Source organism: Caloenas nicobarica, chromosome 3 (assembly GCF_036013445.1).
Source record: "Caloenas nicobarica isolate bCalNic1 chromosome 3, bCalNic1.hap1, whole genome shotgun sequence".
In the NCBI taxonomy this organism is placed as follows: Eukaryota; Metazoa; Chordata; class Aves; order Columbiformes; family Columbidae; genus Caloenas; species Caloenas nicobarica.
The window spans coordinates 72,359,477-72,386,876 of NC_088247.1; the positions used below are offsets into that span (position 1 = coordinate 72,359,477).

At 37.5% G+C, this 27,400-nt stretch overlaps 1 protein-coding gene across 2 annotated transcripts in view; it reads right to left on the reverse strand.

Moving 5' to 3' along the window:
- Positions 1-27,400, reverse strand: part of PRKN (parkin RBR E3 ubiquitin protein ligase) — a 732,034-nt gene that overhangs the window by 375,858 nt on the left and 328,776 nt on the right. For both annotated transcript variants that reach the window (XM_065631599.1, XM_065631600.1), the window contains exon 5: positions 14,891-14,974. In XM_065631599.1, the coding sequence (XP_065487671.1) occupies positions 14,891-14,974 (84 nt within the window). The remainder of the gene's footprint in view (positions 1-14,890; positions 14,975-27,400) is intronic.

Sequence of the window (27,400 nt, forward strand, 5' to 3'; positions counted from 1 at the left end):
GCAGCATAATGTGTTTTGCAAAAACACCACACAATGCTGCATTGTCCACTTGATATTTCAAAAATTATTTTTCTTACAAAACAACTAAAATGACCAAAGCTTGAGCTTGCAAATTACCTTGAAAAACACATTTCTGAAAAAAAAAAAAAGTCTTCATAACTAAACTATTTTACTTCAACTTTATGTAAGGTAAACCAATAATTTAAAAGACGCAAATGCATGGCCAAAATCATTGTCTTGTAATGGGCTACCAGAAAAAGAACGGAAAACCAGAAAGACAGATGTTACCACAGATATTTTAAAACAACTGTCCAGAGACATTATCTTATTCATAAAATCTCAAACACCTCATGCTGAGTCCCCAGTGCTGTAAATACACGGATGCTTGTGTATTTACAGCACTGGGGAGTAACTCACTAACTCACACTGTCCTGAGCACCAGCAGGGCTCTATTAAAATAACCACTGGAAATTAAAGCTGCCCCTGACTGACAGGTACGTGGCGGCAGAGCCAAATACAGAGATACTGATCTGTTTGGCTCGAGTTCCCCGTGTAGAATGTACAGTTTACAGAGGGAACTGAGCCAAGAAGATGAATTTGGCCTTGCAAATGTTGTGTTCACACAAACATAACAGGTCTATTGCAGCATTTTTTGTGACAAATCTTTTTTCAGGCTCCAAAAATCTCCCATAGACAGCATAAGCAATTAAACAGCTAGTATTTGCCACATCCCGCCATGCACTTCCCACGGCCTTTGTAGCTTCCTGACTGCTATGTTTTCTGCACAGGAATTATCTCATTAAGAGCAGCAATGTTCACTAGGAAGGCCCAGAACGAATTGAAAATAAACTTTCCATCACAGAGCCTACATGTTAAGGAATATCTAATGTGTATGTTGGAAGACCATGGATAAGTGCGTTGCTTAAAATAATTCCTTCGGGGTAATTAGAAGTTAAAATCAAAAATACATTTGTCTGCACAACATACACATTTCATTTAACAGTGCAGGCCTGTAACATAAAAATGCACCCTTCCAATCTCAGACAGAAATTACAGCTGAGTATTGAATGTGGTTTTGCTTTGCTTTTCCCCCTTCACATGTTTACAGTTTGAACTTACCATTTAACTATAATATATCACACCATGACCTACTCCTGAAGAATCCAAACCCATCACTTCCAAACCACTACTTACTACAGTAAAGGAATCCAGCCTTTAATATGACAAGTAACCTTGCCAGTCACTTTTTCCAGATCCATAACAAGATCTTCCTCAGCAACACCTTGGAAAACACACACATTTGTACAAGAAGGAGAAAACCTCAATTCAGCTCCTAGAAGAGTGAGCATGCATCCACATTCCTACAGACATGAATACGTAGTTCGTGTGCTCCGTATTTTAACCAGCCCATTATACAAAATGCCTAATTAGCGTGGAGGGCAGGGACTAAGGCCCAGGACAGTACAGCCTAGGGACAATACTTAACTACACTCAAGACTACCATCTGCAAAAAAACCCCACAACCCATTCCCTCTTTCTCAAACAAAGGTCCCCTGAGTACTGCTGCACAGAAACCACAACAGCTACCAGTCACAAGCCCAGTGGGGCTGGTGGTGTCCTTCTGCAGTAACACAGCAGGTAAAGCACCCTTTCCTCCATAGACTAGATGAAATAGCAGCAACCATTTTACTTATAGGAAAAGACAGTCCTCAATGGAAATGAATTCCAGAGAAGCGCTTGCTCCCCCACACCTACATGGGTTCAGATCCCCACGCTGATGGTTATAAGGAAGCAGGGCCAGGAACAAGCTGTGGGCTGCACCCATACAACTTGCTGTAGGCTGGCAGACCAGTCACACCACAAGTTTCTCCCATGTGCAATTCACCTGTTCTTGAGGAACAGAAGCAGGGAGAACAGAAATTAATGGACAGTAGAATGTCCCAGATATAACACGGCAATGTTTTCATGAAACTTAAAAGCAGTTCCAACTACGTCACTATCGTTCATCTAGGGACACGAATCTGGCTCTAACTCAGATTCTTGAGAGATACCCTGAAACTCTGCACCCAAAGCTGGATGTGTAGCAAGTCTATCCTAATGTTACTAAGAACAATCCGGCCTTCTCTACAGGCGTGAAAAATAAGTACAAAATGAACACACACCACCACTTCATGCAAGAATGAGCTTTTTATTTTTCCTAAGAAAATCTTTTTGCTACAGTGTGCCATCTCCTAGGTAACCCACACTGTTTATGCTGAACTTCTCCTAGTCACAGGAGCTTTCTAAATACTAAAATGAGAAACAGGCCCTCAAGAAGCATGGTCCAAGACACTACTCATATATATTCAAGATGAACTCAGTATCTGACACACATGACATTTTACAGTCTTCAAAATAAAAACGAAACATATGTGGTAACCGGGAAAACTATTAGTTTAAATGTAGCAGCAAACATTATGCCAACGCATTTGGGCTATTTGTTTTTTAAGAGGTTCTAACATTCTAATTTTTGCCACTTTTTGTGGGGAGGGTAGGGTTGTCTAGCTGTTTGTTGGGGTGTGGTGGGGTTTTTTTGGGGGGTGGTTTTGTTTGTTTGTTTCTATGGTTTTGGTTGGTTGGTTTTTTTGTAGTGTGGTGGAGGGCAGTAATATAGACCCAATGATTTCCAGTATGGTTCTTCTCTTGTTCACGTACTTTGCATATTTGTATCTAGATATTTTCAAAGATGAGTTATGACTTTGGCTTATACAGTTACTTAGAAAACTAAATATTTTAAATTAATGTTTATTTAAACTGCACAAGTTTCTTAGGTCACATTTCTCCAAGCTAGAAAAATCAGTTGAAGGAGATTCTCACAGAATTCCAGCTTTACAAATGCTGAAGTGAAAACTGTGAATTACAAGAATTAAGTTACTACAGCAAATCCTTATCAACAGGTTAGTGATCTTGCAAGCAAGGCACTATTGCCCACCAGTGTTTACGACAAAGCTTCCAAAAATCAATCTGTTCGTGGGTGCCACCTGTAGCAGCACACTTAAAAGTCATAGCACCTTTAATGGACATCTCTCCAGAGTTAGTTTTTTTTAATCATTCCTTTTACAAGCTCAAATTCATATGGGCCTTATATTTTTGTTTGGAAAGGGATATGCACAGTTACAGCATCTCCTAATGGCACTGTAACAGTGGTGTTCAGGGAGAAGTTATTTCTTAGTAATTACCACACAGGCACCAGAAGTACACGGCTTTTCTTTTAAGCAGAAAACAACAAAACCCACTGACGCAACTTGAGTACTCCTGTCTCAGTTCTGATGTTGCAATGTTGGGTGGTAGCAGGAGTGTGAGACAGCTGTATGCATCAAAAGGACAAATCCACTTTTCACTAGAACACACTTTCCTCATCTCCTGGCAGCAGTTTAAGCATGTGCAGTTTTTAAGAACTACTCATAACCACAGTTACTTTGCCCACATACACTGAAGTATCACAGTGGAAAAACTCAAACATTTGATTTCAGAATGTCCCAAACGTTTGCAGAAGTCCCAAAGAGCTGCTATGATATACTGTACAACTGATCAGCAAATGTATTACTCAAACACATGAGATTTCACAAAGATTTGAAAAAGAACCATTGCAATACATAATGTCAAAACCAGTCTGTGGATAACATGCTCTTCACAAGGCGTGGTTTGTGTTTGGTTTTTTGTTTGTGTGGTTTTGGGTTTTTTTACCATACATAATGCTGAAGCCAGGGAAATACTTTACTTCCAAGCATTCTACCAGCAAACAGGCTAGGAGGACTTAGAAATTAGTATTTCTAATGACACTATTAAAAGCTTCACTAAGCCATTTATATGTATTTATACAGTTAATATGTAGTCAAAATATTGTTCTGTTAGGGCAGGCACTTAAAGCATAGAGAAATGTTAACTTCAACAGACTATTTGTTTATTTGAAGCTGGGTATGTACTCCAGGTACCTTCCTGAGTTGGGCCAGTAAGGAAGAAAACAGAATCAGCAAGATATTAATTTTTACTATTCAAACTTTCTAGACTCAAAACAATGGAAGTTTTCCTTATATCCGACTTCTGAGGTAAAAATACATGTTGTATACTGAAGACAACTACATTTGCCTGGACCCATATGGATATACTACTATGAGAATCCAGGCATTTCTGACAGTAGTTATTCAAGAACTACTCACTGTATTAGTATGAACCCTGAGAGACAGAGCCTGTAATTTGTAGCAGTATTTTCAACATGGACTGCGTTGCAGCTCAGACGCGATTTCATTGACTGCATTATCTCACACCACCATATCCTATAAACAGCACGTACTTTTTAAAAATTTAGTTCCAATTTGTAAAAATGAGCTTATTTCATAAGCTGCATGCACAGAAGCAGAAGACAAAGAGTTTACAGACTGATCCCAAATCAGTTACAGTCACAATCTCTTACAAATATCCAAAGCAAAAGCACAGTAGACAATTGTTAATCAAAACCTAATGCCGTTGCATTTTAGAATCTCAAATCAGAACATCGAGCATGGAAACTATAGGTGGGAAATGGATTTTTTTGCAAAGGTAAATTTTATAGCAGCTTTTAGATCTAAAATAATATATCACATAGTGCACCAGTCTGCAAAATGACACAGTTATTAAACACTTAATTACAGTACTTGTGGGATTGGAAGGAAGAAATCGTGCTCTTCCACATAAATGCTGACATTTCAGGAGGAAAAACCTATATAACCATACTGTACTCTAACAAAATCACCTTCATCTGGTTTGATTTCTGATAGATGATTATAAGAACATGCTGCATGCTTGAGTGGAAATCCAAGGTTTCAATCATCAGTAACAAATTTGCAAAAGCTGCAGACAGTAGCATATTGTTTATGTGTCATGTGCAGTGAGCAACAAAAGATTCAGTGAAAGTGTTACTGAAATTCACTGAATTACAAAGAGCTATCCCTGAATGCATTAGGTATGTTGCCAAAGCACATGCAGAAATACATATAAAACAACCTGCATTAAAAAAAAGCCTGATTTGTGAAACAAGTGACAAGTGGAGTGTATTCTACAGTATATTCTTGAGTTTGTTTCTCTGTTTTTAATATAAAAGCAGTTCATTCATAGGTTTCAATTACTGCTTTCCAGTTTTTTTAGGTTCCCAAATGTCTGCAAGTTCTCCAAAACTCTAATAGGTCAAATGCAATTAATATGCGTAAATGACTCATGGAGCAACATACAACAGAGTAACTGTAATGCTGCTCTCACTACTAGGCTTAGGACTATATTATGGGAATAACACATGCCAGTGGCAGTCATACCTCTTTTCACTTTCCTCCCTGCCATGAGTATACGATATACTGAATTTAGAGTCCACTTCCCTTCAGTATTCATGCTAGGTGTAACTAAGACTCAAGAAGTACATGCATATGCACACACACAGAGTATAAACTGAAAAAAATTGAGCATTTATATAGATTGGGATAAAAATACTGGTCACATCCTTTATCTCAGTCTTATAACATCTGGCTTCTCTAATAATATGTTTAGTAACATTTGATTGTTTCAGGAATGGCTACACATAGTCCATATAGCCCAACATCTTGTCTCTAATAGGAAGTTCACAGTAGGTGCCTAGAACGCATGTTAAAAAAAACCAAACAAAACCACACTGGACAAAACTAGAGAAGGATTTGCCTGCAGTATGTTCCCAAGCTCCAGCAATTTGTGGCTCAGAGACTTCCTATAACAGAAGGAGTATCTTCACTTTTAGTTGTTCTCAATGGATTTTTCTTCCATTACTTTGTCACTTCTTGAACCCATTGTCACTTCCACAATATATCATGGCAAAGAGTTGTGCAGTTTAATTACATACCATGCAAAGAAGAATCTCCCTGTGGTTGTTCTGAGCATCACAATAACTGGATAAGAATACTGTATCAGGCCAAGTCAGCATGGATACAAAACAAGTTCCTGGCTGCAGTGCATCATCAACATGTTTTTCAGACAATTCTAAGAGTAAAATCTCTTGAAAATATTACAGGTGCATTTACATCAATTTTGGTTTGTGAATTCTGTTTACCTTTCAGCACAGTCAATAGGGTTACAGGGGCTGTGAGTGGTCTAGGATCTGGTCAGATGAACACAAGCTGCGCCCTGCTCACTTTCCATAAGATTGTACCCTTGAGAGTGACAGTCTCAAGGAGAATATGAAAATCATCATTTATAAAACATTAACTCCTTTTGCAGTGAATCCAGGAGCATCACAAAATTTGAAAAAAAGCTGTGTTAATCTAATCTAAGGTATCAGTCTTGCCAAAATTCTCACTGATTCCTGTTACAGGACAAATTTACACTACACTATCTGAAGAATTTCCCAAGGACTCCATCATTGAAGGATGTGAATTTGTGTTCAAAACAACAGCTTAGTTTTAAAAGGCAATTCTGAAGTACCAGCAAAACCTAGTAGCTAAGCACAATCATGTAAAGCAATTGTTCATATAAGACAATAAGACACTGGAAAAAAAAAAATCATTGAAATTATGCTTATTGCTCCTGTTCTCAGATAAGATTTCCTGGAACTGAACCAGAGATGCAAAAAATAATGAGCAAAGGACTTTTTTAAAAAAAATTTTTCTTTCAGTGGCAGCGTTAACAACCAAAAAGAACATCAAAGAGCGGAGGATTTGTTTGAAGAAAGCATTATAATCCTCAGCATATTTTGTTCAATTTTAAACAAAATTGTGACATTTCCTCACATGTGAATAGAAATGGTGGTAGCAATACACACAAGATGAGCTAAACTTCCTGAGGCCATTCAACACAGAGTACAAACAAGAGCCCCTCTTGGTTTGCCAGAACATCCACATAATTCCAGCTCACAAAAAAAACTATTAGCATCTTTTCACTCTGTTGGTGAAATGTGAAAACTGAGGAACAGATCCAAAGACCTGGCTTGATCTCAGCTTTAGGATTTTTATGGTGTCAAAAAGAATGCATTGTTTAAACAAAATCTTCTTAAAGAAACAGTCAAAAGAAAAAAAATCATTTAATATATAACCAACTGTTCTAAATCACACCTATTATGTTTGCTGGTGGTGGGTTTTGATGCAGACACCATTTGTGGCCCATAAAAAAATGTCCAATATACTGCTGAAATACTGTATTTCCACACAGGGAAAGAGTGAGTATGTATTCACTCCACATCCCTCCCCCCATGAGGATAGGTCTTAGTTTTAAAAGCTTTAACTTTTCTTTCCAACATAAATAATTTAGCTTTTTCATCCTTGTATAGCATGAATTCTATTTTGTAATTCTCTTTTTACCTATTATTTATTTTCCTGCACTAAGTGGAACAACATAATTTTGTTATAAAGGAAAAATTGATCTACTCCTGAATGAAGTTACTTTGAGACTTTCTTTTTTTTTAAAAAAAAATCTAATTATAGTTTATTAAAGAGAGAACTGAGAAGAAAGATGAAATAATTTGTAACAACAATGCAAAAAACTCAAACACATATTAAATATATTTAAATACTAAGAAAGGTCAACTGCCTTGTTTCTTTCTTCACTACTTAATTGTTTGAATTAAGCATTTTTAATCTTTACTTGCTATTAAGGACATCAATTTAAAGGCCTAGCAAAAATTACCATAATATAATCACAGCACCTTTGCAGCTTATACCAAAGTCCTACAGGTGCTGTTTTCAGTGTTGTTGCCCCTTTTCTGCTCCTCAGAAAGTGCACCGGTGGCAACAAAAACACACACATTTAGAGATAATTTAAAATAGAGAGCTTCACAGGACCACATCATGTCATAGTTTAGGGCAGCTTTATATGAGGTAATCTAGGTAATGATAGGCATGTAAGCCTGACACCAGCCCTTGAGAGAATAAATAGCCAATACGGTACTTGATTAATAAAAGGAGGATGTGTAATTAATGTCAATCAACAAGGATTTATGGTAACTAGACCCTATCAAACTAACCTGACATTTTTATGACATTACGAATTTAGTGGAACAACATAATAGCGATGTTGCCACTTACCCAGATTTGTGTGTGGCATTTGATACAACACTGACATTTTGATTAAGAAACTAGAACGCTATGAGATCAATTTAGATGGATTTAACTGATATATTTCAAAATGCATTCCCACAGTGATTCATCAAAAGTCTGTTTTTCAAGGTGGTCTTGCAGTGATCACTTCCTAGCTCTATGCTACTTAAAACATTTGTTAATGATGTGGAAGAAAAAGTAATTACACATTTTTCAGATGGCACAAAATCTGAGGGAGTGGAAAATAATGAAAAGTAAAACTCAGTGACAAAGCCACATGAACAGTTCACTCAGCTGAAATCAAATGGATAATATGCATTTTAAAACGGCCAAAAATGAAGCCACATTTTTAGAGTTAAGGGCCACACATGCAGGAGGATGGAATCTGCCCAGTAAGGCAGCAATTTGAAATGACTGAGGTTTTCGGTGGATGATCAGCTGAATTGGAACGCTCACAATGGCATTATGGTTAAATTGTCTAATAAAACTGCTGGATATCAACATAAGCAAGCAGATTATATCATCCCTGTAGCTGTCACTGATGGCATGTCTGCTATAACTGTGCCTGGTTCTGATGTGTGAAATTTATGAAAAAATGTTGAAGACTGGTGAGCATTCAACAGACAACTGAGCAAAGGATTAAGGACTGGAAAATAAGGTTTTATCACTTACCTCTCAGAACATTCAAGGAAATGCTAAGGTTTATGTGAACTTTAGCCTATGGAAACCCACATGAAGAAACAGAGGGCTCTTGATAATAAAGGACAGTAGATAGAAACTGAAACTGGCCAGAAAATTTATACTAGGGATAGTGCACATTTTAAACAGGTAAGGTAAGTAATTAACCACATAAATCAAGGGGGGGGGGGTTATTTGTTTGTTTAATTCACCACTGGCTTAAATCAAGGACATACGTTTTCCTGAATTACATGTTCTCATCCAAAACCCTATTATTTCAGGAAAGGATTACAACTTGTGTTAGACAGGAGGTTAAGTGAAATGATAAGAACGTTCCTTCTGCCCTTATATCTAGGGATCACTTATTTCCTACCCAGGCATGGCAATTAAATAATTCAAAGTGTCTGTGGTGCAAAGGATTCCCTTCGTCTGTGTTTCAGGCTTCACATTTTGTATCTCAGCAGTTCTGGATTCTCATGCAGTTCCATGGGACCAGAGAGGATCCTGAAATGTTAGCATACATACCAGGTTGCCCTAACAAATTACACTTTGGGACACAACTGTTCATCATTGAAATAAAGGGAAAAAATGAAACAACACAGAAATTGGAATATATGTAAAGGAAGCAAAAAAAGTGCTAACATGTCTATGAAAGTTTTTGAAGGATCAAAGCCAATACATACTAAGAAGTGCTTGTATAGTTCGCATAATTTAAAAACAAAGTAGTTCAAAGCAATTTGGTACAGGCTTGCATTTGTATCACTACAGATGTGATAGGAGAATGATACATATGGTATTGTGATTGATTAGAAGACTTGCAAACATCTTACAGATGACATTCAACAAGACCAGGAGTTTTGTCTTAATGTACTGTAAGGCGTCGACTGTTGCAGTCCCGCATGTGAATTCTTATGTTTTTCTAGGGAAACTAGGGTCAAGTAACAGACTTAATCATTCATTTTTATCATAAATGAATCAAGTCAGTACTATGTCTGCTCTATAGTTATTGTTGTTGTAAAGAGCTGTACGTACATTAACTGTAGTTATAAACTTAAAAGTCAGATTAACTTTGGCCATTGTTCTGCTTAACTAACTGGGCTTTTAAAGACATTCCTCACAAACACCACAGAAGTTTCTTACTTTATGCAAGAAAAACTTGGGGGTGACCGAATTGATTCTCAGCTTCACCACAGAAGCATAAATCAAGCCAAACCACGAGACAGGTTTAACAGGACAACTTAGTAATTAAAACAGAGTAATTTAAATCTTTAATGTGGTGAATGGATATGTTTCTGAAGGGAAGTGAGTTTAAATAACAAAATTTTCTGAACTTGTTTGCCCATTTGTTAGCTCCGTCCAGAATAGGAAAATAGAGTAGAACTACAATGATAGCTCTGGTTTGCTTGTTACTTAACTTGCATTTGTGCTTCATTCTGTTTACTTGCAATAGATTTACTTGCCATACCATTTAGCATAAAATAACAGCTCCTAAACAGTAAAAGCAATGGCTTCAGAGTTCTCTGGTAAATGAAAAATACTCTGAAACTCGTCTTGTATGAAATTTGAATAATTCTCAAGTCTGGATAAAGCAGCTGTCAAAATCTTACTTCACTGATATTAGGTTGTGTTACAAGAATTCTTATCTGGTATTTTAATTACACTCCTGTTCCATCATACTCACTGTGATTTTTTTTTTTTTAAAGCATAACGCAAACTAATATGGACAATAAAAGAAATAAAAAGTCAAGAGGTTTCTTGGTATTAAGAAACATGTCAGAATTTTTAAAATTACTCAAAAATACTGTGACATTGAAAATATTCTGACATCTCCAAGGACAGACAGACATAGTTCCTTTCACAAACAACTAACTACATCCCTGTAAACAAAAAATAATTAATAAATAATATAGCAATGTATCAGAGCCTTCCTATAACGCGATGATAGTGCTTTAGTTTACTATATTCACATTTTGATAACATCAACTTTACTCTTGATACTTTAACTGCTACAGAATCTATTTCTGTTCTCGGCTGAAACTGAGGTTTGAGCTGATCAAAGCAAAATGAGAAAAAAAATGAAGCACGTTTCATCTGAACAGTGAGGTTTGATAAGAATAGCTTTGGATGCTTGAAAAAAAAAAAAAAAACATTTGGTAAGCTGCATATTTAAAGCATCCAAGCTGAATGCTATTCCCTTGTTTTCTCAGTCCAGCCCATTTCAGATGAGCACCAACTCCCTGTGGAACAGATGAGCTATGAAAAGATTACATAATACTGATGTCCTCGGTGCTAAACCTAATGACAGTAAACATGCAGGAGAAGGACAAATATTCATGAAACATCTTCCAAAAAGTCAATATAATAAAATTGCAAGATTCAAATCACACAGCCATGTCTTTCAGAGACTGATGCATGTTCACTTGAGCGTGGGACTGATGTGGAATCAGTTCCTATGAAATCGCCATTTAAGTGTTTTACAGTGATGTTACAGCTCTGGCTCTGCCTACCTATGAAGAGAGTCATTATTTCTGTGGCTCTTTATGACTTTTGACTAGCATAAGCCTATGAAAAGAAAGAAAAATGTAACAGCATTTTTATACACAGGAGTATAAAAATCCTCCTCTTCACAATCAGAAATTCACTTCATTGGATGGGAAATGAAGTATTCTGTACACATTTCAAAGAACTGCAGAAGTTTGAGCCTAATAAGAACACCTTTTCAGGAATATTTTATTTCAATAAGGAAAGGCATTTACTGACTAAATAAAGAGAGCCTCAACAGGACAGAAGATGAAATTTCATTTGAGGTACAGGATCTATAATTTTGTTCAACTACATGCAACAGCTGTATTTACTCAGCAGAAAGCATATTAGCATTACACCTAAAACAAAACCCAGCCCCAAGACAGCTCCAATAGCACTCACTGAAGCTTGCAATCAGATCAGAGATAACTTGTTTCTGTCCATTTCCCACAATTACTGGAACTGATTATTTATAATGCTCTGAGAAAAGCAGAACTTTAATTTTAACTCTGTGGTATGGTACATTCTACTTAACACAAATTCTACATCGCTGATACTATGCTTTGCGAAGTTGTTTTTTTTTTCCTTTTTATCTTACTGGAAAAAAAAAGTACTGCGAACTCACTATCACTATTTAGTCATTTATTTGGACAAAGCAATTATACAAAACAGTTCTAAGATTATTTGAAATGCTTATAATTATTTTAAAAATACTGGAATGTATTATTGAATACTGAATAATTATAATACTGAATGCATTATTTCTGATAGATTGTAATTAATATGGGGTGGGGGAAACAAACACCACAACATTGAGCTCTGCTTTGGATACTGTGTATTTGTGTCACTATTTTTCAAAACACTAGACTATTCGTTTTGTTTCATGAAGTAGTCTAACATTAAATCTCTGAAATAAACACTGCTTATTACGTTTTCAAAATCCGCATGCTCTGTTCAGACAATTTTCACCTGTGTTTGTAAGCTTTTATATTTCTGGATTGAGCACACAACTTCTCAGGAGCCTGTTTACCCCAGGCTATGGGGTAACAGCCTATAATTGAAATGAACATGATGAGGAACTGTGGGAAAGTGCCCCACGCAGCACAGGGCACCATCAGCAGTAAGTCTTATTTTAAAATGTCACAATTGCAATATTTACCTTTTATATTTATTTCTCTTGCACTTCTTTTGCTCATAATTATGGACTATAACAGCAAAGCATCGTAAAATACTTTGGTTTTCACTTCAAGCTCAAAATAAGTTGGAATCACAAATAAAGCACACAAGGTGTATCATATGAAAATTTAAGTTCAGCTTAGTTTATGTTGAGCAAACCCACAAAAATTAATTGGGTACATTTCCTATTTGTAAGCACATTGGAAAACATATTGCATCACAGTACATTTATCATTAAGATATTCATTATAATTTTTGGCAATAATTTATAAATTTTACTTAACTAAATTGAAATTTGATTTCTACTGCTGTATAACATTGTCAATTACTCTATTTTTATATTTGCAGCCAAAAGAATTGAAGCCTGTAATTTCTGGCAAGAGACTAATTTTATAATCAAAAATACATACAAATTAGTATTTCAGGAAAAAAAACACATCGCCTCTTAAAGATATGTTACGAACTAGTGTTTAATGAGAAGTGGAAACCAATAAAAGTAATTTTTAAGCAAAACATTTCTGTCTTGGGAAAGAAATAAAGGAGGAATCTTTTCTTTTTTTCTTTCCTTGAACAGCAGTATTTCCTGTTTGCTGCCATTATAAGCTTTGAGGCTGTTAGTTGTCAGTTATTGTTACTCACCACTGTCAAGAAGCATATAGAGTGTGGAACTATTTAAAACAAAATATAATCGTACAAGCTTTGTCATGACTGCAAAAATGAACACCTAAGCATAAAATTTGACTTAATCTCTCAAATACCGTAACAGCAAAGCAAAGCTTGGAGGTTTCAACTTGTGAATTAGTCAAGGTTATTTTTTCTCTTTTCCAAGGACATATGATACATTCATGAAAGTCACACAGGCATGAAGTTCATCATTCATTCATTAAAAAGAAAACCACAAAAAACAACCCCAAACCAAGCACATGCACACACAAAAAACAAACAAACAAAAACGCAAACAAAAAACCCCACCACAAACCAAAACCAACCAACCAACCCACCCACCCAGAAAGAAAAGCAGCCAGATTTCACATGTACTGGAAAGGAAGCTCAGCCAATTCTTGGGCCCATTTCCAGAGGAAAGACCAAACTAGTCCCTAACTTCTGCAGACAATTAATTCTGCCTCCAGATGATAGTACAGAGACAACATTGAGAAAGAGATGCATTTGGCATAGCCCAGGTGAGTTATTATAGCTACTGTCCTCATTTGCTTTTGTGGTGGGGTTCAACTATCTGGCTGCAGGTCATCTCAGAAACCAGCAAGAGGTTTTATATCTGTGGTACATATGGGATTTGGGAACAAATGGAGGACATCAAGTCATTATGACTTCAGGTAGGAAAAGCTCCGGGAATAGTCACAGTACAGGTAATTATGCTGTTTTACCAGAGCAGGGGAGACTGATAAATCCCTGGAGGAATCCCTCCTAGCAGAAGCCTGAAAGCTGCAAGACCTCAGTTTCTGTCGGCTGTGCATGGACACAGGCGTAAATCACATGCTGCTAAAACAACCATTTGTTGTCTCAAGTTAGATAAAAATATTGCCTGATATTGCCTGTGGCCAAGCAGAAGACACCTATGGAACCACATAGATGTGCCATTTCACAACTGTCTTGCTAGAGAAGACAAAGAGAAGACTATAGCACAGGAGGGGAGCGCCCCTGAAGAAATGCGCTTCTGTTGCCCCCATCTGTTGGTCTCTACTGAACAGAATCCTTTTGCATGTACAAAGGTTTGTGTTTGTCTTAAAAAGCTGTGCCCAGAAGGAACACCTGAAATTAACCTTTTTCCTGAGAAGGAAGTACCTCTAAGACCTCTTTAGTACTAAATACTATTGAGTAATATCTAACACACAAAAATATTTAAGTATACATAAGTAATGTTTTGAAAAATCTTCATTTTTAAGTATTTGGGATGTCTATGCTGCTTTTTACTCAGGCTTTTCATTGATGTCACTTTGAGAAACACTTTAAAGTAAACAACAGTATTGAGCATGTGGGAGAACAGATTGTAAAGTAATCAGCAGTGTGAAGAACTCGCTCTGTGGACAAAGACTGAAAATCTGATATGAAAGATCTGATATGCAAGATGACACAAATTTGAAGCTTTCAGTGCACTGATATATACACAATAATTATAAAATAAGCATTGACATAAAAATGTAAGTATTACATTCTGCATTTAACAAATGCATACTTGAATATATAATAGTTCTACTTCAGTGAAAAGAGGACAAGATGATTTCCTCGTTCATTCCAAGCAGCAACTGCCCAAGTTCCTCCCTTTCGTTAACATTGGAGACATAATATCTGATGCTGAACAGTTCTTCTGAAGTGTACCGTGCACGGCAATTTATATTCATTTCTACAATTCTAATATGGTTAGAGTTGCTACAAACAGTGATTCTTATAAGCATCACAGTACTCTGAGAAACAAGACAAAACCTTACCGCTATGTTTCCATCGCACCTTTGGGCCTGGCAAACACCTCTGATTCTGTTGGGAATCAGCACATCATCCCAGCAAGATGGGCCCTTCAAAATAAAAGCAAAACATACAAACTTTTTAATCTACTTAATAAGTAAATATATAAAATTTGGTTTTGTTGTCCCGCTTTCTATCCCCATTTCTTTTAAGATTTTAGCTAGAGTTTTATGATGTTTATGCTGAATAAGTTTAGCCAGATTATATGACAATATTCATCAGTAAAGCTCCATCAGTGAGACAGACAGTCCCTCTGTCCTGAGGTCAGTGTTGTGAACACGAGTCAAAAAGTAGTTACGTTTTCTCAGCTTGAGGCAGGGACTGACTTAATTATGATTAAAAAGCTACAGAGACTCATCTTCAAAAGCGTTGACACCCCGGCGTGCAGCTGACTAAGGGGAAAAAAGGGAAAAAACCCACAGTAGTTGGAAGTAGCACACAGAAAAATTAAGCATAACAAAGACTAGGTCAAGTAGCCTTTCTGTATTTTGTTGTTAAAGTATTAAATGGCTCTAACTTTACCAAAACCTGTTTCTGTTTTCATGGGCTACTGTGTGAATTTTGATAATGTTTACCAAACCATAATACAATGTAACAAAAATGTGAAGTGAGGACTGTTAGTAGATTCCTGGACATTTACATTAGGTGCAAGATTAATAATAAAAAATAAAAATAATAAATAATTTTAAAACCACCCTAACATAAAAACCCAGAAAGAAAATTAATAGAAAATCCTTAGAAAACATTTCTATGACTTTTTGAATACAAATAGTTCATTTATAGTGTACTACAAAACACAAAGTAAATTTAAATATTACAAATCAGCATTGTTAATATTTCACAGCTACAAAATAGTGTGGTTAATAGGATGATCTATCAATGAAGAATATTCATATATATGGCATATATAGGAACATTCATAAAAGTATTTCCCAGCACATAAAAAATTTAAGTGACATTAGTGCAAGTCTTCTCTTTTAATATTAATCTCACACTAATTAATATTGAATTTGTAGACAATAAAAATTAATCTGAGAAACAGATATGAAGCTTACAGGTATCCATAGACATAGCAGAAACAAACTACAAAAGGTATCAATAATTAAATTTTTTTCTACTTGGGATTAGTTAGTGTTTGGGATAGCATCACTACTCACGAATAACAGGAAAACTTGACCCAGAGTAGAAATTATGGCAGTGAAGATGTTTAACTGCATTAGTAAAATTAGTGCCTATTTACGTCTCAGTTGGATTACAAAGTAATCCACTACCACATCTAAATCCATCTCCTTTTTACTTCTGTATGAAGTATTTCCTCCGCATAGTGCAGACATGGCTGAGACAGCTTTGAACTAACTCAGTAGTAGGAACGTTGCTACAAAAGGTTGATCCAGCCTATCTGAAAAGTTGAGTAAAACAGCTTAGTCTGTGCTGAGCTCTGCTTTCTACTGTCATAGCTGAAGTGGTGGCACTTGAGATAGGTAAGACCCTGAACTTCTGGAAGCTGTATGCATGACAGGGTGGCTACTGGTAGATTTCACACTTCACAAGAAAAGCAGCTGCAGGATAGCGTAGTTAGTATAAAGTAATAATACTTCACTTGAAATTGTGGGAGAATACCACCCTTGAACTCATTATTTTAAATGATTTTTTTAAAATCAAGTTTGCCATTACTTATTCCAGTGAATTTTGACCTCCTCTGAAGTTCTAGCATTCTTGAGATTTTGCAGGATGAACAGCAGAGCCTCTCTGCATAAGGAACCACCTCCTTTTAATTGTGTTCGACTAAGGAGCTGAAGGTTTCATTCAGTGTTCCTCCATATATTTGTTTTTCTTCATGCCACCAAAGACTGAGCAGATCTCTAGCACACCCCTCACATCATCTTACTCTCCAGGAAGAAAAGTAATCTACCTTGCCATTCCTCATGTAGATGCTGTTACTTACCTTTAATCAACTTCTTACTCCGTCGGTAGCTGTTCCAATTTTACTCTATCTTGTTAAAATATGAGAAACATCACACGGGACACAAGACTTACACGCATGCTGGACTAGTGAATGGGAAGACGGTGTCTCTGAATTTGTTCTTTATTATAAATAATTATTAAAATGCGTTTTAAGTTGCTGATGGTTACTAAACGCCAAGGTAGCATTTTGGTGGAATTCTCTATCATAGCTCCTAGGTCTCATTCCTGAATGTAACAGTTATCCCAAAATCCATCCCATATGGATAAAACGTCTATGTAGAATTCCCAGTCCATATCACTTAATATTAACATACATTGAATTCCATCTGCCATTTTACCAGCAGATCAAGTGTGCGTCCTAAGGTCTGCAGAAGGACTTCTAGGAGGCACTTCCCAAGTTGCTCCATACTGAACCCATCTGTTTGTTTCCAAGGATGCACCAGCTATGTACCTCATCCTCTCCAGTGTTTCTGTGATACAACAATCATCTAGTGAATTTGTATATGTTCTGCTCCTGCTATACTTTAAAGGGACTCAGTAACAGTTTTCTGCTGTTTGCAAGTTACAAACTTTTTTTGCCTGCCTAATTGCATTTTTATATTTAGCGTGCTGGGATTATATGTTTGTGGGTTTGTTTTTTTTTTTTTTTTTCTTGTTTTATCTCATTACTCATTTTTATGAAAGATGCATCCTTGATTCTAATAAGCTACACTTTTTTTCTTTTTATTTATTTTTTTTCACCCCCATGATTTAGTCATAGTAGCTTCTGTTCAGTTCTCCTTAAATTTCTGTGCATATAATCCCTCATTCTGGTACAGTTTCCATGTCTCCTCCAAATCAGAGAAGACCATTTACCTCTTTTTAGCTGCCCCTTCTAGCTTCTTCTCAACAAGCACTCTCACTTTTATGTAGCTTCTCTTTTTTAAAATTAAGCACAATATTTGTGTCTTTCTCCAATTTGGGGAAGTTGCATGATATATTACAGTCATGTTAAAGAATAGGTCTTTGTTACTAACATTATAAACCAGGCCCTCTGCATTACCTTCTCTTGCAGGTTCTTTGATCAACTTTTCTGCAATACAACCTGACAGCATCTAAAAGTTGATCATGGTTTGAGATGGTACTTACCTAATTTACATGAAAGCAATTTAAATATCCCATTATAATGCTTTTCCCTACACTTTCAATGTTTATATTTTCCCCATGATGTCAGACTTGCTATCATCATCTGGGTAAGTGGCTGTTAATGAGAGTCTCTCTTCCCACCTCCCTCTTTTTGGGTATAGAATTTCACTCCATAAGGATAATGCCTAATGCACTGACTCGTTAAAGACAAATAGGACTAACAAGTTAACATTTCCCTAACATCTATCCTCCTTCATTTATATTCAAATTTGTTACTATATATTTATCAGAACTTTTATTTTTCCAGTTTAGAGGAATTCAGCAGGTTTGTATACTTTTGGATAATCCTTACATAATTTACACTTGGGAAGAGGATAAAAGAAAGAAGGGTGCAAAATAAGAGGAGTGCTTTATAAAATTTGGGGCTGAGAAGGGGACAGGGGGTAACACTCATTTTAAAAAAAAAAAAAAAGAAAAGAAAAAAAGAAAGAAAAAAACAAACAAGCTAAAAAACCCCCATACACGCCCAATAAAATTCACACAAACCCCAAGCGCCACCACTTTTTCCTGGTCCTGATAATAAACATCAACAGAAAATCTTCCTCGTACTTCATCCATTTGTGATTAATGAAACTCTCAAAGTTAATAACGCTATACCAGTATACACACAAAAATAGCATCACGAGATTACTACACAATAAGGTATTTTAAAACAGTCTCACAGAAACAGTTCCACAGGTATATGTTATGAACTCTGGTACTATCTCTATTTCATAAGAAGCAAATATTTCAAGCTAAACTTTCTAGAGGAATTAATCATTTAACTTCGCTGAAGTTATTTCAGGAGAAAACTTTAAGTATTCAGTAGTTTACAGGTCTAGGTCCATAATCACAAAAATGTAAGGCGGCACAGTAATTCTTAAGAAAAACATGAGGCTGAGTGAGATTCTAGAAAAGTGCACATTCAAAATGGATTTGAAACACTGTTGCTACATGGATTATGTCATAGTCTTACAGTAGTTGCAAAACGAGCAGCTGATTTGCAAAACAGAATCAAGAAAGCATCCTTACAGAAACCAGCAAAGAAAGGAATTAATGCAATATTGACTACTGTTAGTTAGAATTCAGCTACTACAACTAGCACTGGATCAGGTTCAAATATGCCTTATATAGCAATATTCTTTTTATTTATTAATAGTAACAACAATTACGTGAATTTTGTGATCACCTTTTAAAGGTCTTATCTACGAGGGAAGGCTACTGTGCTACACAGCATGGTGTGAACTTACAGCATTCTTACTCTGCAATAATTTCCTCACAACATTTCTTATGCACACAAGACTACTTTTCACACAACGCAGCTCTCTGCTTGAAATAAGAATGTCACCTCCCACTTAAGGCATGCAAAAAACATCTACACAGGGGACCAGCAGCACAGTCCCACACTATCAGCAACTGCTCACATAGTAGCAAACAACTTCCTATTTTTCCCTTCTTAAAAACCCCACTCTATCCAACACCTATTTACATTAACTGCTATGATGCGCATAAAACCCATAAGGAAGTCAGATGCATTTAACTCTTTTTATAACATGAACCAGACCCAGCTTTAAGTCAACAGCATTTTTGCTTTGTTCTAGCAAAACTAGATCAGGTTCTTAAAGGAGAAAACAATCCAGCAGGATTAAGTCCAAAATGGACTAGCAGAATATCTTGGGTTTGTGTCTGTCTGTCAGTGAGAGCTGGGGCAGGGGAGGAGGGGAAATAACAAAAAAATAAAACCAAATCAAACAAAATACCCCCCCACAATTCTATGCCTCACTTTCAGAATTTGTGACAAGGGGAACATCTCCTTTCCCACATCTGTGCTTGGCATTCTTCAGGGTCCCATTTTATTATTAAAGATAACATAATATGCTTATAAAAGATTTACTGTGCTTGCAAATTTTAGTTTTCCACATTCAAAGAAAAAAAGCAAAAAAAGACATTTGTCCTTGAAAAACACTGTGTAGTCAAAATGTTAATGTTTCTTTAGCAACAGCATTACTAAATGTCATTGCTATAATTGCATCAAAATAAAATTAGGAATTCTGGTGAGATAAACAGTTTGAAATGCAATTTTTGTATCATTCTTTCTTGAGTCTAAGAAAAGCCTGTCAAACTGCAGGCCAGCCAATCACTTGTGGTGTCGTAACACTGCACACTGTAGTGTTTGTAATTATTAGTTTGCATTAATCAAGAACACACTATGAGACGAACAAAGTCTCCTGATTGCGAGATTAAAGGAACTGCCCCTCTTGTATGCAGCCAAATGGCTCACAGATAAAGCTATGCATTAAAATGGATGTATCAGAGAAGGTTTTTCCGGTGTATAAATGGGGAAAAGATAGAATTTAAAAATAAATTTAAAAACAAAAAAAATACACACACACAGAAAAACCACCAGTATATCCCTGAATAGAAAAAGTCATGTAAAACATAGTTGAGTATTTTCCAAATAACCAGGCATGTAAATTTTTGTACTTTGGGTGTATGGCAGTTGTTCCTTCCTTTTAGGAGGACGACAGGAAAAAAGCTGGTAAACAGTGTGTTAAATTTGAACTGAAGCTCCTATGCGGCATATGAAGAACAGAGAAGAGCGAGGTGTTTTTTGAACGTACAAGGGAAGTACTGGAAACTTGTGTACATTCCACCAGTGTATGGTACTGGTGCCCAGTATAGCAGACAGTACACTCTACTCTCATTGTACTTTCCACCCAGTAGCCAAGATTTGATTTTTGTATTGTAGAACTCCAACTTAATTTTGGTCAACCACCACTTTAAAAAAACCCCCAAACCAAACCAACCAAACAAAACAAACAAAACCACCAACTCTGAGAACAGAAATAGTATCTAGAGATCTCAGATGACAAACTATTCAAAATGCAGTTGCTGGTAGAACTGTTGACCTGTGAAGTCAGAGACAGGTCAGAAACAGAGGTCAGCAATAGAAACCAGTGATTCATCAAAGACTTTGAATCATTTAAAAGGCTAGAAACTGTCCATGTATTCAATGCTTTGCATTTTCCTTGCTTTATATTCTCCCTCAGTGAACAATATGCAGCAGAATATCATTAAAATATATCCTTGTACCTGCTAATATCTACATGAGAGACATAAATCATTAAAATGTTGAGCAAATGACCCAACCAAGGGACAAGTATTAATGCAGAAGGATTTTAAAAATAATATAAAGAAATAATTTCGGGTACTTCAGAGGGTTTAAAAAAAATCAGCATACAATCCACTCAAAAAGTGCTAAATTTAATGCAAACCATGTGAGTATTCAGACTCCTCTGCAAAATGATGGTTATTGACCTGTCTACATGAGAGTATTTGTAGAGTCAATCATTGCCTCAATGTAGTAAAATCTTGCTGAGGAGTCACCATACAATCAGATCAAAAAAAAAAAAAAAAAAAAGGCAAAAAAGCAGCTCCCCAAAATGCTAGGATCACTTAATAAAAACTGCTTTCCTTTTTGTCTCTCTGCAACAGGGGGATCTACACCAAGCTATCACAATTCACTGCTTTCAGTGCCAGCACAGATGGACGAGTGTGTCCTCTAGACATAGTGGGAACCAAGATGTATTCTGATGGTAAACATACATATGCAAACACAGCTTAACACAAGCAATGAATATTACATGAGCAGAATTAGATCACACCTACTGTCACAAACCTAACCCATCATAGCAGAGATGATACAGTCTTTTGGCTGTTGTTTTCTTCTAGTCTTTCCAATGCAAGTTTGAGCTCACTTTCACAATACGAGCACTGCAGCCTAGTATAGTAGTTTTACAAGAGAATACACATTTTCCTACAACAGCATAGACATTTTTACTAAATAATCAGAGCTGCTTCCTTCAGCACCACCTGACTACAGCTTGTCTGCTGCTCTAAAATCTAGCATCTCCCAGACTTATTATGCTACCTCTCTAATATTTCAGAGAAAGTGACTTGCAAGACGACTCCAACAGTCAGATCCTGGAGGCTTACAAATAGAACAGATGGGAAGGCTAGAGAAGGGTCAGCAGGTGCTAGATCTCCAAGGAACTTGGCAAAGTCAAGAGTCTATGAAAAGGAAGAAAGAACAGGGTTTTTTCTTGGAGAGACAAATTGGTATTGATTTAGGCTGATGTTACTATTGGTAAACCAGTACATTCACTCTTTCTTAGCACCCCTTACTCAGAACATTATTTGCTCTTCACGTTCCACACTTGTCATTAGAGTTGCATTGCTGAATTCTAGATTATTTCTTCTGAGCATAGTAGGTATATAATGCATTCGAATAATAGCTTTCATCCTATTTCATTAGTGCAGTAATGGAGATGAAAAATTAAGACTTTTAGATACACTGATCCACATTTTGCAAGTACTTAACAGGCTTAATTTAGGAGAGCAATCTGATCATCTTTTGAAGCACTTACTAGGAAAAATCTAGCCGTTACACGAGCGATACTCAATTAGACTCAGCAGAAAAGATTTGTGTGGCACATTTCTAATAGCAAAGACACTGGAGAACTCATTTCAGTTTCGAATATATACATTTTTTGAATCATAACATTCTTGTAAAGCTCCATATTTATTTCAGCATTCTTTATCTTGACGATTATGAAAACAACTAGGCTACGTTTAATAAAGATATTTGCTAGATTTCTACTGAAGCCCCAGATACCATATAGACATTATTATTTTCTTCCCAAGTAAAACTCCGTGAACAGTAGTATCTGGTTAACCACAAAATGCATTTCTCCAAATTCCCAAAGCACAGACTAAAGCATCCACCACCAAGAACAGAAAGTAAAAATCAAGTTCATAAAAGAGATTACCACTGATTTAGCCAGGAAGGGCTTGCTAGCTTTCAGAGTTCTACCTAAAATACTTGAAAATTTATTATGTTAGATAATCTATTGGCCGTAAAACATGCCAGATTGCAACCTTTATAATGAGAATTCTCTGCTTTGCTATAAAGCTTATCACAAAGGCAGAGGTACTTAAAGCTCAGCCACAGTTCACACAAACCTTCAAAGGCTACTTCCAGCAGTGAGAGAGTAGTTTCTGTTCCAAAACTGGTTTTTTTGTCATTTCTGCCAACACTGATATAACTGACCAGGACACAGGTGATAGGACACATGACATAAGAGGTAACCCATAATTTGTTTAATAACACAGTGGAGTTCTTCTCACCTACATCCCACATTTTAATAAATGCTACTGTGAATGATGTGACTCTGCCTGTTACACCAGAGGAGCAGAGAGCCCCTTTCCCACTGCACACTTCACTGCAGGTAAAACTAACCAATTTGCCATGAACCGACTTTGACATGTCATCTCATGCAGCAGGGAGCACAGTATAGAAAAGGCTACTATTAACAAATTAGTCTTGGGGCTAGTTTTAAAGTGGTTTGTAGAATAGGAAAGGGAGGACTGAAGTTTACTGCTGTGTAGACTAAGCAGTTGAGTCCATCATAGTAAATCTTCTTGCTATTATTGACTTCAGTCATTAGAGCAATTAATAAAGCACATGGATAGCTTTATTCATATGAGAAATAATACCAAGGTAGAGTTAATCACACATTTTAAGCCTTTGTGGGATTGAACCTACTGGTTTGATTGATAGTGGTACCTTAGAGAGGAAATTTTCCTTTCACAGTGCCCAGCCTAATTAGTGGATTGACAGTTTTCTGTCAATAGTTATAACTCTTCCAAAATGAAGTAGCTGACAATTTGCTCAACTGCTCGCAGTTGTGCAATTAGGAAGACTTTCTGTATGCTAGTTATTTCAAATCAAAGATCAGAAAAAAAATCACATCTTTGGCTGAAAATGCAGGTAAGTATAGTAAAAATAAGGCATTTCATCGACCATTACTTTTTCTTTCTTATCACAGGTATCTGTGTTAACAAAAAACCCCCCAAACCTGTTAATAAGATGTTTTTAATAAGTTCTGGTCTTTTCTTTCATATTTTATTGTATGACATGGATTTGCAAGAGTAATACCACTGATCTCAACTATGTAATGAAGCCTCACATTGAGACATGCAAGATAAAAGTCTCCAGAGTCACTACTTCATCAATAGTATTATATTTTACAATGTGTACCGTGTTGCCAGTGCAAACAATTTTTATATAATACACAAAAAATTGATTCATAATATGCTTTTGGACAGCTATTTTGGTGAGCCCTCCCCACCAAATATAACAACTGCAGCCGAGAAACCGAACTGAAAAAGTCCTGTTGTTGCTTGACTGCTTGAGAGGGATGTAGTTAAACTTCAGTCTTGAGAGAGAGATAACTATGAAATAAGTGGACGTAGAATCTCCTAAAACAAAAGAACCAAATAATCTGTCAGAGTAATGATTTCTACTCTACAAATACAAAATACATTACTCTTTGTCTGGATGTCATTAAATACTTTTTCAAGACTGAAAGAAGAAAACAGAACTGGAGAAAATATCTGTAATTCTCTAAACGTGCCACGTGTCTACTATGTCAGTATATCCAGGACCGGAACTAAAAAAAAAAAAACAAAAACAACAACAAAACACAACACGCCACAAAACAAACAAAACCACCACACACACCACAGAAAACATACACCACACACAACCCACATACCAAACAAGAAGCCCACAGGGAGGAGAAATCAAAACCTCCAATATGTATTCTTCTTCTGGGCTGAGCCAGCAGCAACAACACTCATGTTTTTTTTTGAGCTACAACCTTCTATGTCAAAAATATTCATCCTTATTTTAAGGGCTTTTGGCTGAAATCAGAAAGTGCAAAGACTATTTTCAAAGTCCACCCAAAATACTGCTTCTGTTCCTATCCTTTCCACCTCCAAGTCACAGTTATGAGACATAAACTAAGCATGAATTAAAACTTGATTTGTATCCCAGCTGCTTCTAAAACAGCAGCTGTCTGTTGCCCATGGATTTTGTCCCGCAGGACTTTCTGGGCTGCCAGGAGCAGTCCTGGGGAGCCCCAGGCCCCACCAGAGCCTGGGCTGGTGGAGCAGCTCTGTGCCAGGTGACAGGGGCTGCGGGGCAGGGCCGCTCAGGCCTGGTCTGTGCCCTCAGGGCCCTGCCACGCTTCATTAAACATATTTGAAATTCAGTATGAATATGTGCTGGTGATACTACAACTAATAATAAATAGGAGTTACACTGAAATTTTCCTTCCTTAATGAGAAACTTTCAAAACAGAACAGGTAGAAAATACATTATCTCTGTGAAGGTAGTTTTTTCTCCAATTACAACTACAATATTATGTTGAACATGAAACAATGTAATCTAAAAGTTTTGTCTTACAAATACATTTAGCAACTTCATATTTTTTTTTTGGTAGAGAAGATCTGGCTAGTCCTGCAATTCCAATGAATGAGGAGAGTTTACAGATCATGGAAGGAAGGGCTGGCCACTTGGGAAGAATATAAGGCTGTTGTCAGAGGATGTAGGGAGGCAACAAGGAAAGCTAAGGCCTCCTTAGAATTACACCTGGCGAGAGGGGTCAAGGACAACAGAAAGAGCTTCTTCAAATATGTGGCAGATAAAACTAACACTAGAGGCAATGTAGGCCCACTGATGAATGGGGTGGGTGCCCTGGTGACAAAGGATACAGAGAAGGCAGAATTACTGAATGCCTTCTTTGTCTCTGTCTACTCTGCCGGAGGCTGTCCTGAGGAGCCCCGTACCCCTGAGGCCCCAGAGGAAGGCAGGGCAATGGAGGAGTCTGCCTTAGTTGATGAGGACTGGGTTAGGGAGCAATTCAGCAATCTGGACATGCATAAATCCATGGTTCCAGATGGGATGCACCCGCGGGTGCTGAGGGAGCTGGCTGAAGCCATTGCTGGACCACTCTCCTCCATCTTTGCCAAGTCTTGGGAAACGGGAGAGGTGCCTGAAGACTGGAGGAAAGCAAATGTCACTCCGGTCTTCAAAAAGGGCAAGAAGGAGGACCCGGACAACTATAGATGGGTCAGCCTCACCTCCATCCCTGGGAAAGTGATGGAACACCTTATCCTTGGTGCCATCTCAAGGCATATCAAGGATAAGAGGGTCATTAGAGGCAGTCAACATGGCTTCACCAAGGGGAAGTCGTGCTTGACCAACCTCATAGCCTTTTATGAGGACATAAGCAAGTGGATTGATGATGGCAGAGCGGTGGATGTGATCTGCCTTGACTTTAGTAAAGCATTTGACACAGTCTCCCACAGCATCCTTGCTGCTAAACTGAGGAAGTGTGGACTGGACGATCGGGTAGTGAGGTGGACCGCGAACCGGCTGAAGGAAAGAAGCCAGAGAGTCGTGGTCAATGGGGTGGAGGCTAGTAGGAGGCCTGTATCTAGTGGAGTGCCTCAAGGGTCAGTACTGGGGCCAGTATTGTTCAATATATTCATCAACGACTTGGATGAGGGAATTGAGTGCACTATCAGCAAGTTTGCTGATGACAACAAACTGGGAGGGGTGGCTGACACACCAAAAGGCTGTGCTGCCATCCAGCAAGACCTGGACAGGCAGGAGAGTTGGGCAGGGAAAAATTTAATGAAATATAACAAGGGAAAATGTAGAGTCTTACATCTGGGCAGGAACAACCCCAGGTTCCAGTACAGGTTGGGGAATGACCTATTAGAGAGCATTGTAGGGGAAAGGGACCTGGGGGTCCTGGTGGACAGCAGGATGACCATGAGCCAGCACTGGGCCCTTGTGGCCAAGAAGGCCAATGGCGTCCTGGGGTGTATTAGAAGTGGGGTGGTTAGTAGGTCGAAAGAGGTTCTCCTTCCCCTCTACTCTGCCCTGGTGAGACCTCATCTGGAATATTGTGTCCAGTTCTGGGCCCCTCAGTTCAAGATGGATAGGGAACTGCTGGAGAGAGTCCAGCGCAGAGCAACGAAGATGATTAAGGGAGTGGAGCATCTCCCTTATGAGGAAAGGCTGAGGGAGATGGGTCTCTTTAGCTTGGAGGAAAGGAGACTGAGGGGTGACCTCATCAATGTTTATAAATTCATAAAGGGTGGGTGTCACAAGGATAGAGCCAGGCTCTTCTCTGTGACAACCAACAGTAAGACAAGGGGTAACAGGTGCAAACTGGAACACAACAGGTTCCACTTCAATATGAGAAGAAACTTCTCCTTGAGGGTAACAGAACACTGGAACAGGCTGCCCACAGAGGTTGTGGAGTCTCCTTCTCTGGAGACATTCAAAACCTGCCTGGACACCTTCCTGCGTAACCTCATCTGGGTGTTCCTGCTCTGGCAGGGGGATTGGACTCGATGATCTTTTGAGGTTCCTTCCAATCCCTAACATTCTGTGAATCATGACCTATGTCTGCATGGGAAATATGTGAACT